We start from the raw sequence: 14,447 nt of genomic DNA on the forward strand, positions 1-14,447 counted from the left end.
GTTATTTTACAATTAGTATTGACCGATGCTAACACATAAACATTTCATCCAAAATCCAAATAAAGAAAGACTTTTTCCCACGTGAAACTTTTGTTTTGCTTCATAAGTGCAACCAATCTGTAGAAAGAAAAGAGTTCCTTTACTGTATATGCCCATCAAAACAGCTTTCACACGCATATTTCAATTATCCTCCTCGGGCCATGATGCGGGAGAGTTCAGCCGCTAAATATTGATTGAGTAGCAGAGTTAACGAGACATAAACAACAATTATTGGCATTTTTCTTGGATCTGACACCTTTGGATAATTAAAAATTGCCCCGTGTCAAATCGGCCTGAACAGATCTGACGGGGGGGGGGGGGGGTTACAGGCAGTCACTGTGTCGGATTTCCATTTGAGTCAAGATAGATTTGCAGTGTGGTGTTGTTGTTTTTTTCTTAAATTGGGAAGTGTTGATCTTCTTCGCCCTCCTATTATGTCGCGGGTCAAACTGACCCGCTGTCTGTGAACTAGATGTCAATGAATGCGTGTCTCGGTTGTAATGCCGAAACTCTCCAAGCTAACGCTTTGGGCGTCCCTTCCTCCCTAGTCCATCGACCCGGGCCAGCAGTTCACCTGGGAGAACTCCAACATGGAAGTGAACAAGCCAAAGAACCGCTACGCCAACGTCATCGCCTACGACCACTCCAGGGTGGTGCTCACTTCCGTCGACGGTAAGCGCGAGAATTACCGGCGCAACGATCGCGGCCGCCTGGAAAAAATGTCGACTGAAGCCCCGCGTCGCTTCCCAGCGGTCCCGGGCAGCGACTACATCAACGCCAACTACATCGACGGCTACCGCAAGCAGAACGCCTACATCGCCACGCAGGGACCGCTGCCCGAGACGCTGAGCGACTTCTGGAGGATGGTGTGGGAGCAGCGATCCAGCACCATCGTCATGATGACGCGACTGGAGGAGAAGTCTCGGGTAAGGCCGGGTGGGCTCGGCCGCCGAATCAAAAACATTTGAGAAACACAACTTTGGTTTTTTTTTAAGTTGGAGAAAATAATACAACAATATTGCATCATCCCTCAAACATCAGATGAGAAATACAGAAATATTATCATGAAAAACATAATATCCACATCTGAGACCAAAAGATAAGATATCCTTTATTTGTCCCACACTGGGGAAAAAATAGTACAAAAGTACAATACTATGAGTTGAAAAATTAAAAATAATGAATGGAAATTACACAAATATTAGAACTACAATAAAAAAAGTGTACAATATTTGAAAAGGACAATAAAAAAATGTACAATATTTGAAAGTGCCATGAATATACTGGAGACAAAAATATTAGAAAATACAAAAATATTCCACCCGATCATGTAAAACGTTAGTTGAAAAAAAAATTAACTTCATATCATGAAAAATACTTAAGCAAGAAGTCATAAATTAATAGACCATATTAGGAAAGAACATGCAAATATTAGTCAAAAGAAATCCAAAAATGTTAGAAACGGAATAAAATAAAATTGGATAGAAAACAGGCAAAAATATTTATGCGGTGAAAAACTACCAAAAGTATTTGATAAAAACACAAATATCTCTAAGTCAAATACTGTAGATGGCAAAACAAATGAAAAAAAATCACAAGTAGTACTAGAAGAAAGAATTTAAGAAATATACATTTAAAAAAGGCCAAATATTAAGGAACTGCCCCATGTTTGATGATATAAGAACAAAGTGTGTCACGCTACTCACCCGGATGTTGTCACTCAAATGAATGGAAGAGAAAATGTCATGGAAGTACTTGCAAATGTCGCAGTATCCGCAAAGTCGCTGGTTTTGGCTTTCGGCCGCTTCATAATAAAGGCGCCGAACATAACATAACATAACCTTGGCCCGGTTCTCCGAATGATGAGAACCTCAATTGTCAGCTGATCCCCCCCCCCCCCCCCCCCCCCCGCAACATCCGCCCCACCAGTCGCTTCTGCGTTCACGAGCTTCCTCTTTATTTTGCCGCCTGCTTCCGCTCAGCTGGATTTGTCAGGCTGATCAAAGTCACTTTGCAGGCGCCATCGTTCCCAAAGTTTCTCTTGGTCTGTTCCAGCCGCACCTGTCTGCCGGACGGATTTCCATAATAATGAGAATTACATTCTTCATTCATTACCACCGCACACACACACACACACACACAATACTAATATGTTTTTGCAGCCACCGTCGACTTTGCAGCTGGTGTTTATGCTCCCTGCCTGCGTTTGGCCCTTGAAACGACGGAGAAAGAGAGAGAAAAAAAAACTCTTAAGTTGAAGTTAAGAGGATTGTCACCCAACATTTGCACGCTTCCCAAAATAAAGCCAACCTATAAAAGACAGAAAAAAAAAACAAATGTTGAGGAACTTTTTTTCCAAATGTAACCTTCACATAACAATCCCAGTTACAAGTTACGAGAAAGCCTCGAAGGAAGGCAAAACTAATGAGCCGCTCTTGCGTTCCATCCATCAGCGTAAATATAAATAAAGCCCAGCGCCTTTGTCAGGTAAGCGCTCGACGGCAACATAACATCGTATGTTTTAATTTGCCGGCTCCCGAGGCCATCGCTCATTTAGGCAAATTGGCCGACGCGCTTCTGAACGCGCGGCCCACTCCGTCATGTTCGATCGTGCGCTCGATCGCAACCCGTGTGCGACTCTCACCTTGCCGCTGCGTTAAGACCACCGGGCGCAGGAAGTGTGACGTCAATATGAAGGAAATTCAGCTGTCGAAGGCAGTTTCATGATGAAATGTGTCAATCGCGTCTATCGTCAATCCACCCACCAAAAAAAAAAAAGCCTCGAGACTTAATGCCTGTTGTAGCGGCAACTAAGTATCCTTTTGTCGCTACGTCAGCAGGGCATGTAGGTTTCTGACTCGTGCTTTTCTTCGACGGGCCTTTCCTTTCCACGACGACGACAAGGAAAACACGAGGCCGCCATCGTTGATCCAAAAAAAAAAAAAGATTCGCTTTATTTTCTTGAACACAAATTAAGGCTTTATCAAAATGAAAAATGAAAACTTCTACAATACACTTAAACGAAATACGAAATCAGTTCACATGAAGTACGAAATAAGCAAACACGAAGTACGGTCAAAAAAAAAGGTGTTGCTCCATGCCCTACTGTCTTCCTAATGAAGCTTACATAAATCTAGCCTCTTAAAGACTAAATACAGGATAACCAATGGAGCCCAGATACTTTGATGTTCTTTATAAATTTGTTCTGAATAAAATATCAAATATAAACCAAACTGTTTGTATCTATTAAATTCTAATTTTTCAAAAAGCTACATCTATAATTTAACCAAATTTTCCTTATGGCTCTAACACCTGTAAATACGAAGGAAATCTTAGAAGGCCGCACGTCGTTCAAGCTGACGTGCGGGTTTTGCGGTATGTGTGAGGACGGAGAGAACGCGCGAAGCCCGCCCCCCTGTCAGAACCGCCAAGCGGAACCACGTTGTCTTCAGACTGGCCCGTCCTGCGCATTTGCCTCGGCGAAAAGCGGACGTGACGAAGGCCCGCCGGCCACCTGACAATTAGCTCGATGCAAATGATCACAGGCCGCTGAAAGACAAAAGTGGCCTTTTGAAGTGCGCGCCCACAGGTGAGAGAGTGCATTCCCTGCTTTGGCGGATGCGGAGTCTTCAGCTTTTAATGAGACAGCCCCGCGTCGCCTCCGAGCCCTCTAACGTTCCCTCCTTGTTAATCAGCAGCGCTCGACGCCGCACTCTGTTCTGACAGCCCGCCCGCCTCCTCTTCCCTCTTCCCTCTCGACCCGCCAGGTGAAGTGTGACCAGTACTGGCCGGCGCGAGGAACCGAGACCTACGGCATGATCCAGGTCACCATGCTGGACACGGTGGAGCTGGCCACTTACAGCGTGCGCACTTTCGCACTCTACAAGGTACGCCGCTGAACTTTGACTTTTTTTGGATGGCGAGGCACAATTCCGCCTCACTCGGTCTCCTTCAAAGCCAACTTTTCAGAGAGACGCTGTCTCAACGCCACCGAATTTGAAGCGTACAGGACGGAACGAGCTCGGGGCGCGGAATAGCCAAAGAATTTTGATTTGACATCATCGGACCTCTGGTGGGAGTATGGTGGCAAAAGTAGGTTTTGGAAAATGGAGCCCCCAAAGCCAATTTAACACACCGGCAAGAAATCTGGTCCATCACGAGTAGACCTACGAAAAAGAAGCCACGATTGCGTCTGCCGCTTCAGTTTGAGTGCCGTAGCTCCCATTTTCAGAGGTTCTGGTTCCTTCATATTATCGGCTTGAAATCTGAACTTTGAAATTCAGCTTTCATCATTATTTGCGGGCAGGGCAGGGCTCCAAAGTTTCTTGGATTTGCATCCAACTTTTGTGAAGTCAAATCGCTCGCCCTTTCCCATCTTCAAAAATGTTGCAGTTGTTGTCATCGCTGATCAAAACGTCTGCCTTGTCGTGTTTACATGTCGCCCAAATTGATGGGAATTGAACTTTGGCGCAAGTCAGCCACCGTGTGAAGCCCGTTGAACTCATCACCGGGACATTTTTATCGTTCGTAGAACAACGGAAAAGTCTGAAGAAGCCACGCCCCAAATGGCCCCAGCCAATTTCAAGCGGTCACGCTAGCCATTTTCTTCACAGATGCTAACGTGGTCCAGTTGAGGCTAAATAGCGGAAAATGTGCGTTGTTGTCCTTGCGTGCGCATGGCGCTCGACAGCGAAGTTTGACGACTGGACATAAAACCCAATACCTGAATAGCTCAACTCCACGAGGTCCACCAAATTTGTGGCTGCTCGCAGCTTTAATCGCTCGACTTTGCTTATTGTTTTTTTTTTTCTTTTCAAAACCTCCCCGTTGTTCCATTAAAAATTCAATTCTTCGTTTTTGGGCGACACGTTGAACTGTCGGCATGATGCGGCACAATAATGATCAGTGCCAATGAAAGCCAGTCCGGCCGGAGACGGTTGTCCGCAACCAAAGACAATTCTCGTGAAACTTATTTCCCAAGCCACGGCGGGGCGGGGGCGCTTTCATTTGAAAACTCTCCACCTCGTCTCCACCTACGGCCGCTCGGTTGATCGCGAGTGACTCCAATGGAGACCTTTGTGAGGAATAACGAGGCACGTGTGACAATTAAACCGCCGGCGCTTTTCAAATGAAAGCCGAGCCACGTCGTTGAAGCGCTGTTGACCTTTAACCGTCGGCCGTGTTTTTTCTTTCTTTCCTTCCAATGACATCCCGCTTGAACTCCCTTCTCTCTTTTTGCAGAACGGCTCCAGCGAGAAGAGAGAGCTGCGGCAGTTTCAGTTCATGGCCTGGCCCGACCACGGCGTGCCCGAGTATCCCACTCCCATCCTGGCCTTCCTGAGACGCGTCAAAGCCTGCAACCCTCCGGATGCCGGCCCCATGGTGGCGCACTGCAGGTGGGGAAGCAAAACGCACGCTAACGTCTTGCGTCAACGTACACTCGGCTTGCCCGAGCTCGGTCGAAATCCGCAACGGAGCGCGATCCAATTGCGCTTTTGTCCTTCCGCCGTCTCAGCGCGGGCGTGGGCCGGACCGGCTGCTTCATCGTGATCGATGCCATGCTGGAGCGCATGAAGCACGAGAAGTCGGTGGACATCTACGGCCACGTGACGTGCATGCGGGCCCAACGCAACTACATGGTGCAGACCGAGGACCAGTACATCTTCATCCACGAGGCGCTGCTGGAGGCGGCCACGTGCGGCAACACCGAGGTGCCAGCGCGCAATCTCTACGCGCACATTCAGAAGCTGACGCAGCCGCCGCCCGGCGAGACGGTCACCGCCATGGAGCTGGAGTTCAAGGTGAGGGAAGGACAACATGCGTGACGTGAGCGACGCCACTTAGATCCCGTTTTCCATTCGCTCCATAAACTGCTCTCAGGATGGCCATGTGCACTTTCTGTGATCTACTGCGACACGCATTCCGTGTCTACCACGCGTAGACCCGCTCTCTGTTTGGGTGCGAGGTGCTTAAACTTGTCGGACTTTCCACATGTCGGCCTTTCTCTCCCTCATAATCCACGCGACAAAGTGAGATTCGCTGCCTACTCTTTTCTTTTGACTTGAAAACTGTGCTGATCTCAAATTCGGATGACATGGCTTTGGATGTCATCCGAATCCAAATGAACCCGTTGGTCCTTGGAATGGTTCGCAAACCTGAATTTCACACGTTGGATGGGCGAGCGCGTCGTCCACGCCTTCCCCACAAAAACTACGCCTTGTGGCTGGAAACATTTGGAACGCAGTTGACGGATGGGCAACGGACAACTTAACATGCGTGTTTTAACCGAGGAGACCATTTTCAGCACAGGATGCGCTTATTTGTTGGGGGGAAAAAATCCTAGTAGATAACGGCTTCTGTGGTCATCATCATCATCACATCTACGCCGCTGATAAAACGCATCGCAAATGACCTCCGCGCACGCAATCGAAATCGACGGCTCGATAATCCACACGGTCACGTCTGATGAATGTCGTCACGATGACAAATATGAGAACATGTGAACTCTGACTCAAGGCTTTGCTTTTTGCGGCTCAAGCGCCTGGCCAACTCCAAGGCCCACACGTCCCGCTTCATCAGCGCCAATCTGCCCTGCAACAAGTTCAAGAACCGGCTGGTGAACATCATGCCTTTCGAGTCCACGCGCGTCTGCCTGCAGCCCATCCGCGGCGTGGAGGGCTCCGACTACATCAACGCCAGCTGCATCGACGGATACAGGTGCACCCTTAGCTGAATGAATGGAGCCTAGCGTAAATTGTCATCCATAACCGCTGGTATGGATGACATACCAGCGGTTACCACTTACCACTTCCACTCTCTTAATTGCATCCCTGGTCAGTACCTCCGGAAGCGAATTTAATGACACATTTTAACAAAGTACATCATGTTTAAAATGATGACATAAATTGTTATGATGCAAAGCAAATAAAACTTGTTAACCAATTAATCCCCCCCCCCCACACACACACACACACAATTTAATTAAAAAAGGCATTCATACTTATGGTGGGATGTTTTGTTCCTTTTTCTGGAATTACTTACTTGACACAAAAGTATGTTTAACGTTTGGATTTGTAGAAGCAATCCTTTGCGATCCAAAATGAACATTCCATTGTTTTTCGCAATCTATTGACCAACTTCTTTGTTTGTTTTTTAGATCCTGTCACTCCATTTTCAGTGGATGTTTCGTTGAATTATAGACTATCACTGCCGCTCGCCTTCCCCACCCTCCTCCTCCTCCTGCTTTCATCTTTTTTCTCCCCCTCCTCCCCATTCATCCCTTCAAATGTCCTCCCTCGCATCCTCTCCTTCAACATTGTCCCTCTCGGCGTCATCCCTCCTCTGTTGTTTCTTTATTTGTGCAAGGCGCAAAAAAGGCCCTCGGCACATTCTAATCTCTCGGTTCCACGTTGGCGCTCGGCCTGCAGCGCGTTCATTAGCTGCACCGTGCGTGCGCGTGATGTCGTGTAAACGTCGCATCACACGCGCACAGACGCACACGCTTCACGCACCTGCTCTGCGCTGCTTGACACGTGACTAACGCGCTAGCTATGTGCTGCGATTCTTGAGTGGCGCGCTACCGCCCCCCGCTGGCCGAGCGGGCGTCCGCACCCCAGCGGCGCAATCGCGCGCATCTCCGGCAGTGACGTCATGACGGACAGGCGGGAAATGTCGCTGATGATTTTTGTTTTTTCTTTTTTCTTTTGGTCTTGTACACACCGCTGGTAAAAAGCTATCATGACCCGATCACGATTGATAGATATTATGATTTTTTTTTTTTTTTTAATTCACGGGATTGGTACGTCATTTTAATTATGGTCTAATGTTTGTCCAATCGCAGCGTTTGCTGATGCGGCTTGGTTTGTGCTTGCATGCGTATGTGCAGACAGCAGAAGGCCTACCTGGCCACGCAAGGCCCGCTGGCGGAGACCACCGAGGACTTCTGGAGAATGTTGTGGGAGCACAACTCCACCATTGTCGTCATGCTCACCAAGCTACGGGAGATGGGACGGGTGAGGCGGAAACAGCACGTCGCAATCATGTCAGATATTACTGGGCACTGGTTGAGATCCTAATAATATAATAATAAGAATACATTTCATTTAAAAGCGCTTTTCATGCCACCCAAGGACACTGTCCAGACAACACAACGTAAAAATAAATAAGAGAACTATTGCATCAAAACAGGACATAAAACTGCATCATGCTGAAGTGCCGTCTCAAATATTTCGGTCATCCTACGTCACTAAACTATTTGAAACAGAACCTGTTGTTTGTTGTTGTTGTTTTTTTGCATCCTGTGCGGAGTTATCTTTCTGAATGCGATAAACCAAAATCTAACGTCGACTGTGTGCGCGCAACAGGAGAAGTGCCACCAGTACTGGCCGGCTGAGCGCTCAGCCCGCTACCAGTACTTTGTGGTGGACCCCATGGCCGAGTACAACATGCCGCAGTACATCCTGAGGGAGTTCAAGGTGACGGACGCCCGCGACGGACAGTCCCGAACCATCCGCCAGTTCCAGTTCACCGACTGGCCCGAGCAGGGCGTGCCCAAAACAGGGGAGGGCTTCATCGACTTCATCGGACAAGTGCACAAGACCAAGGAACAGTTTGGACAGGACGGACCGATCACTGTGCACTGCAGGTATGGGCGGGACCGCAAACTCTCAAGCCGAACGGAGGAGCGCCTCACGCTTGGCCTCTTTTTCCTCAGTGCCGGGGTGGGTCGCACCGGAGTCTTCATCACGCTCAGCATCGTGCTGGAGAGGATGAGGTACGAGGGCGTGGTGGACCTTTTCCAGACCGTGAAGACCCTGCGCACTCAGCGACCCGCCATGGTGCAGACCGAGGTGAACGTCTCACTCCAATTGACGGGGAGGCATTTCATCACTATGCGGCTAGATCAGGGGTGGGCAAACTCTTTGGCTCGGGGGCCGCATTGACTTTTAGAATTTGACAGAAGGGCCAGGTCAGCACGAGCTATGGTACATTAAAAAAAAAAATGCATTTGTTGACAGTACATATCAAACATCAACAGAACAAAAGCATGAAAGTACGGTATTAATATACTTTTTTTAAATGACAAAAGTGTTGTTGATGACCTATTTTAGCCTGTGCATCGCTGCAGATGGGTTGTGATCAGACCAGTAAAAGTAGAGCAATACAGAGGTACTACTAGGTGGTCGAAAAGATTGCCCCGCCCCACCGTGTTCTGCAACTTCAAGTCAATGCGCCACCTGGCGGTGAAATGCCTGTCATTACAAGTCCAATTGAAATGAATGCAATCATTCACATCGAACCTTAATTGTGGACCAACCTTCGGCAGGCCGGATTAAAAAGACCAACGGGCCAGATTCGGCCCGCGGGCCGTAGTTTGCCCACCACCGGGCTAGATCTTATTTTTTTCCTTGAGAATATATACATAGAGGAATCCACTTTCCCTAAAGAAAAAAAAAAAAACATCCATGTGAGGGGCGGTGTCTTATCGGGAACTTGGAAGTGACCGCATGTGTCTACGTGTATGTGACAGGACCAGTACCAGCTGTGCTACCGGGCCGCTCTGGAATACCTGGGGAGCTTCGACCACTATGCAACGTAACCCCAGGCGAGGTCGCCGAGGTCCGAGTCCCTCAGGAGTGTGCCATGTGTCCCATCTCATCACCCATACCCCGGGAAATAATGTAATTTAAAAAAAAAAAAAAAAAAAAAACACGCACACACGCCACCCAACCTTTTTGCTTCGGGGAGAGGTGCGAAGAACGGAACCAACCATGTGACTTTATTTGTTATCTTTTTTGTGCGTCTAAGTCTTGTACAGTTGACAGCGGCACCTGTCCCTCTTCTAGCGGTACCTCCACTCAACGATTTACATTTTTTTGTTTAGTCGACTTTTCTAAATCTTTTTTTTTTTATAACATTGTGTCTTAACACAGCTCCAGTGCTTTATTTTAATAATTACTACTTTTAATGTTGTTTTATTTTGCATTGTTTTTAAAGGTGGTAAAGGGGTACATTTTAGCATACCGATGCTGGAGGCTAATGTCCTCCGGGCTCGCCACTTGTTTGTGTTATTGTCACACGCTCTGGATTTAGTCAGGATGATGACCACAACAAGGGCGGGGGAGACGACAGAAAAAAAACCCTGCCTTTTCACTCGCTATTTCCTTGAGGACGAGCACAAAGCGGCTAATGCTAAGCTATTGCTAAGCCTTCAGACGATGACAGTGTGTACAGGAAAGCAAAGCACATGATTTTTTTTGTTTTCCTCTGCAAAAAGGCCTTTGTACAGAATGGACCATTCCTCCCGGACGTGACACACACACACACGTACATTGATCTTATTTTATACAGAAATAAAACTATAAATTAAAAAAAATCTATATCTATATGATTATATATATGTACAATGATATATAGGTGTACACACAGCTTGTTCTTGCCGTATGTACTGTTCCATTGACAACAACAAAAAAAAAATGGACATAACGCAGCACAACCTCCCTGTTGTCGCCACGCACACACCCTGCGCCAAGATGGCCGCCAGAAGCACACACACACACACACACACACACACACACACACACACGCCTTAAGTGGCGGCGGTGGGTGTAATGGGAGGTGGAGCTTAAGGGGAGGGCGGCTACTTTGTTTCTTTTTTAGATCTTGTGAATGCATCGTGCTGTAGGGGTTCCACCAGTTGTACACACACACACACGTGTCTGTTTTTCTATTTGTTGATAAAGAACTGAAATTTCAAAAGAAAACCTGTTAACAAATGAACACTCGAGTTGTAAGAAAAAAAAGAGGGAAAAAAACCAAACCTTGATGTTAATAAAGATACATAATTGGGGTTCTTTTGTACAAAACTCTCCTGTGTTTTGACTTCATTGCATAACTGATGTAGCCATTATTGATTTTTTTTTTTAATCAGGGGTCATCTTATTTTGCTGCCTTGGACTACAACTGAGTTCAGTATGTATTTGATGAAGTCTCATTTAGCACCTCCATCCATCCATATTCTACCGCTCATCTGAGGTCAGGTCACGAGGTCAACAGGTTTAGCAGGGAAGTCCGGACCTCCTCCAGACCTCCTCCTCCCTCGCCACTCCTCCCAGCTCTTCCCGGGGGATTCCAAGGCATTACCCGGCCGCCTTTCCAAGCATGTCCCGGCTCGTCCCCGGGGCCTCCGACCGATGGGACGCGCCCAGTCCAAGCGGCATCCTAATCAGATGCCCGAGCCACCTCCTCTGGCTCCTCTCGATCTGGAGAAGCAGCGGCTCAACCACTCAAGTGAGAGTTGGAGATCGCGACTTGAAGAAGCCAACAGAATCACATCATCTGCAAAAGGTTGAGATGCAATACTCGAGGCCGCCCCACCGGACGACTCGGCTGCGCCTAGAAATTCTGACCATCAAGGATAATGAGCAAAACCGCCGAGAAAAGGGCAGCCTTGGCGGAGTCCGACCCTCACCGGAAACGAATCCGACTTACTAGCGGTCACGCCAACCAAACCGTGTCCGGATTCGCACAAGCCAAAAAGGCCTGGTCTCGGACTCCTCCTCCAGCATGCCGGCATCACTTACATCATGCAGACACCAGATAGCGCCATTTAGATTCATGTCTCAACTCAACGTGGCTGCCCAATAAGAGACTTTTTTTTTTTGCATGTAAACACAGCGAGCTTGTCACGCGAATGACCTCCGAAGCGATTCCTCAGACTTAACGGCAAACTCCTCTGTCTCGCGGCAAATTACCTTGTATATTTTCGTTCTTTGGTTTACCTTGAAACCGCACGAGGGCTTCAGTTTAGACTGAGATGTCCAACTTGTACGAGAGGCAACGTGCCTGCGCTTTAATTCTAGCCGCTAATGACACCTCGACTCGAGTGTTTATGTGTGGGCTGATTGAGGGTTTCCTTGAAAACGCCGCCAAGATCTAAACAAGGAACCGCGTTGCAAGCCCCCCGTGCGTTTTGCACAATGTTGACACGCTTTTCCGAGTTGTTCTTTTCTCTTTTTGTGTATGCAGCGCGTCACGCTGACGTAACTCGAGTCGCGGCGTCGTGACGGACGCACTCAAGCGTTTCGCTTGTGTCGTCTCCCGCAACTTGATTGGGGGATGAGAGGCAGCTGCTCTTTTTTTTTCTTTTTTAACCAGAGTAAAACCCCGCGGACATCTGTGAGCAATATGAGAGACCCTCCTGTCCGATATTTCCTTTTCGAGGCCTTAAATGTGTAAGTGGGGGGCTTCCTTGTTTTTAGTGGATAGCTCGACTTTATAAATGGCTAAAAGAAGAGATGGAATCCTTTCAACGTCTGCTCCGCAACTCCCGAACGAACGAGAGCACAAAACACTTCCTGGTTTCCTTCAGACAATCTCAACATAAACTTGTTAAAGCAATTATTAAACGGAATATAACCGAGGTAACTGGAACACAAAAGAATATAATGCTCAAATACAAAATGAAAATAATTAATAGTTTAACATAAGCTTACAAAAGCAACATTTGATGGGCAGTGACAGGAAGCGGGTCGTGTAAGGTAACGTCAAGTTAGCTTGTGCGATGGGAGCATCTCAAGGCTGGCGGTGACTGAGGCCGCGAGCGAAAGCTTAACTGTGACAATTTGACAGTAAATCCAGCCGACCAAGCGAACGAGGACGTCATTGTGTTCAGTTCAGAAATTTAAGGAACGCTAACTTTGCCTAATGGGGGAACCTCCTTCTATTCGATTTGTGTTGTCACTCTACTGCACGTGGTTGGCAGCTAAAAATGTTCTGACCCCAAAAAAGAATTAAGATGTGGCGATGGTTGGCTCGTATTGAACCCGATCAGTCAATTGATCATACCCGTCCAGTGGCTTCTTTACAGTTGCGATCTGGATTATTGCAAATACGAATTTAAGAACCAACTCTAGCGTATCAAATTGTTCTTTCCGGGCTGCAGGGTTGAAAGGCAAAATGAGGACCTCCGTCGTGCAGGCGGTCGACATTACTGGAGCCTCTTGTAAACTTGTAGTCTTGGGAGGAATTCCAACACCCGATGCCGCTTGGCCACAGACGACGCAAAGTGACTCATCGGGCAGTCTGGCGGACCATCACAAATGTTTAGAGCTGGAGATTGTTGTTGATCGGCTTCCCTGCCCACCAAGTTTCACAGAAATTAGGAAAAAATCATGAAAGACAGTGCCGAGCCTTTGAAAAATGAGCGGCTCCAGACCCGTCAATGCGTTTACCTTTCATCAAAAAACAGCCAAACAGCGAGTGAATAGAAGTCCATTTTGAATCGTGATTTGTTAAAAAAAAAAAAAACTGAGTGACATCAAAACCCATCGAGGCGTTTACCTCTGAGGTGAGGAGAAGCATTTTTGGAAGGCTTGGGGAATTGCGACACCCTGAAGGCGCCAAACACTGGAAGTTACTGGCTGAGCTGGAGGTCAAACAAGGTGACTCGTCGGGCAGTCTGGGCAGTGGACGTTACTGGCTGAGCTGGCGGTCAAACAAGGTGACTCGTCGGGCAGTCTGGGCAGACCGTCACGAATGTTTACACGTTGTAATTGTTAATCAGCTTCTCTGCCCGATTTCTAGGAGATTGGAAAGTCGAGTCCATCACAAATGACGGTGCGTGTGCCAGACGCGTGGAGGCGCCTGCCCCTTTCTTCAGCTGACGTGAAAACAAAAGTCTCATCGGAAGCTGAGCAGGTAACAAATTGTTCACGCGTCCATCCGTAATCGGAACCGCTTGTGATAGGTCAATACGGAAGCGAGCGACTCCACACCCGTCAATGTGTTGACCTCATTGTTCTCCTTTCGTGAGGGGACACATTTCGGCAAGGCTTGAGAGAAGTTCCAAAACCCCGATTCTGCCGAACCCTGAAAGTTGACGGCTCGGCAGGAGGCCACGCAAGGTGACTAGTCGGGCAGTCTGGCGGCACATCACAAATGCTTATTGTTGATTATCGGCTTCCCTACCCACCTGTTTGCCGATCTTCTTTGGGACTGTTTATTTTCTTACGGCTGTCCACCAAAACACTTCACCATCTGCGCCCCCCCCCCTCAAAAATCGCTACCCTTTGAGGCGCTTTCATCGGCAGATTCCATTATCACGGAATGCCTCCGCTGTGATAATTTCATCTAAGTGGGTTTAAGATCGTCTTAGTGGCGTTAAAACCCATTGTGAACTTTCCTAATTCCCCTTAAAAGATTGCGGCGGACCCCGCCTGCCCCCCAGCCCCCGCAGCCCGACTCTCTCGCCGAGCAGAAGGTGAGCGTAAAGCCCTCGTACGCGCCGGGCCAAAGCATCCTTCAGGAGCCGCGGCCCCGAGGGAGATTATCATGTCGGGGGTAATCCGAGGAGGAGGAGGAGCAACGGTTGGAGCGGTCGGGGGGGGGGGGGGGGGGGGGTAGGCGAG

At 48.0% G+C, this 14,447-nt stretch overlaps 1 protein-coding gene across 12 annotated transcripts in view; it reads left to right on the forward strand.

Moving 5' to 3' along the window:
- Positions 1 to 10,904, forward strand: part of LOC147195289 (receptor-type tyrosine-protein phosphatase F-like) — a 154,169-nt gene extending 143,265 nt beyond the window's left edge. For all 12 annotated transcript variants that reach the window (XM_086129494.1, XM_086129493.1, XM_086129492.1 and 9 more), the window contains 10 exons: positions 588 to 711; positions 790 to 965; positions 3,807 to 3,926; positions 5,281 to 5,435; positions 5,555 to 5,840; positions 6,578 to 6,756; positions 7,925 to 8,051; positions 8,403 to 8,683; positions 8,753 to 8,888; positions 9,569 to 10,904. In XM_086129494.1, the coding sequence (XP_085985620.1) occupies positions 588 to 711; positions 790 to 965; positions 3,807 to 3,926; positions 5,281 to 5,435; positions 5,555 to 5,840; positions 6,578 to 6,756; positions 7,925 to 8,051; positions 8,403 to 8,683; positions 8,753 to 8,888; positions 9,569 to 9,637 (1,653 nt within the window). In that variant the 3' untranslated portion in view covers positions 9,638 to 10,904. The remainder of the gene's footprint in view (positions 1 to 587; positions 712 to 789; positions 966 to 3,806; positions 3,927 to 5,280; positions 5,436 to 5,554; positions 5,841 to 6,577; positions 6,757 to 7,924; positions 8,052 to 8,402; positions 8,684 to 8,752; positions 8,889 to 9,568) is intronic.
- The last annotated feature ends 3,543 nt before the right edge of the window (positions 10,905 to 14,447 follow it).

The sequence above is a fragment of the Hippocampus guttulatus genome, chromosome 14, assembly GCF_054856545.1.
Source record: "Hippocampus guttulatus isolate MCC_2025c chromosome 14, RoL_Hgut_1.0, whole genome shotgun sequence".
NCBI classification, from domain to species: domain Eukaryota; kingdom Metazoa; phylum Chordata; class Actinopteri; order Syngnathiformes; family Syngnathidae; genus Hippocampus; species Hippocampus guttulatus.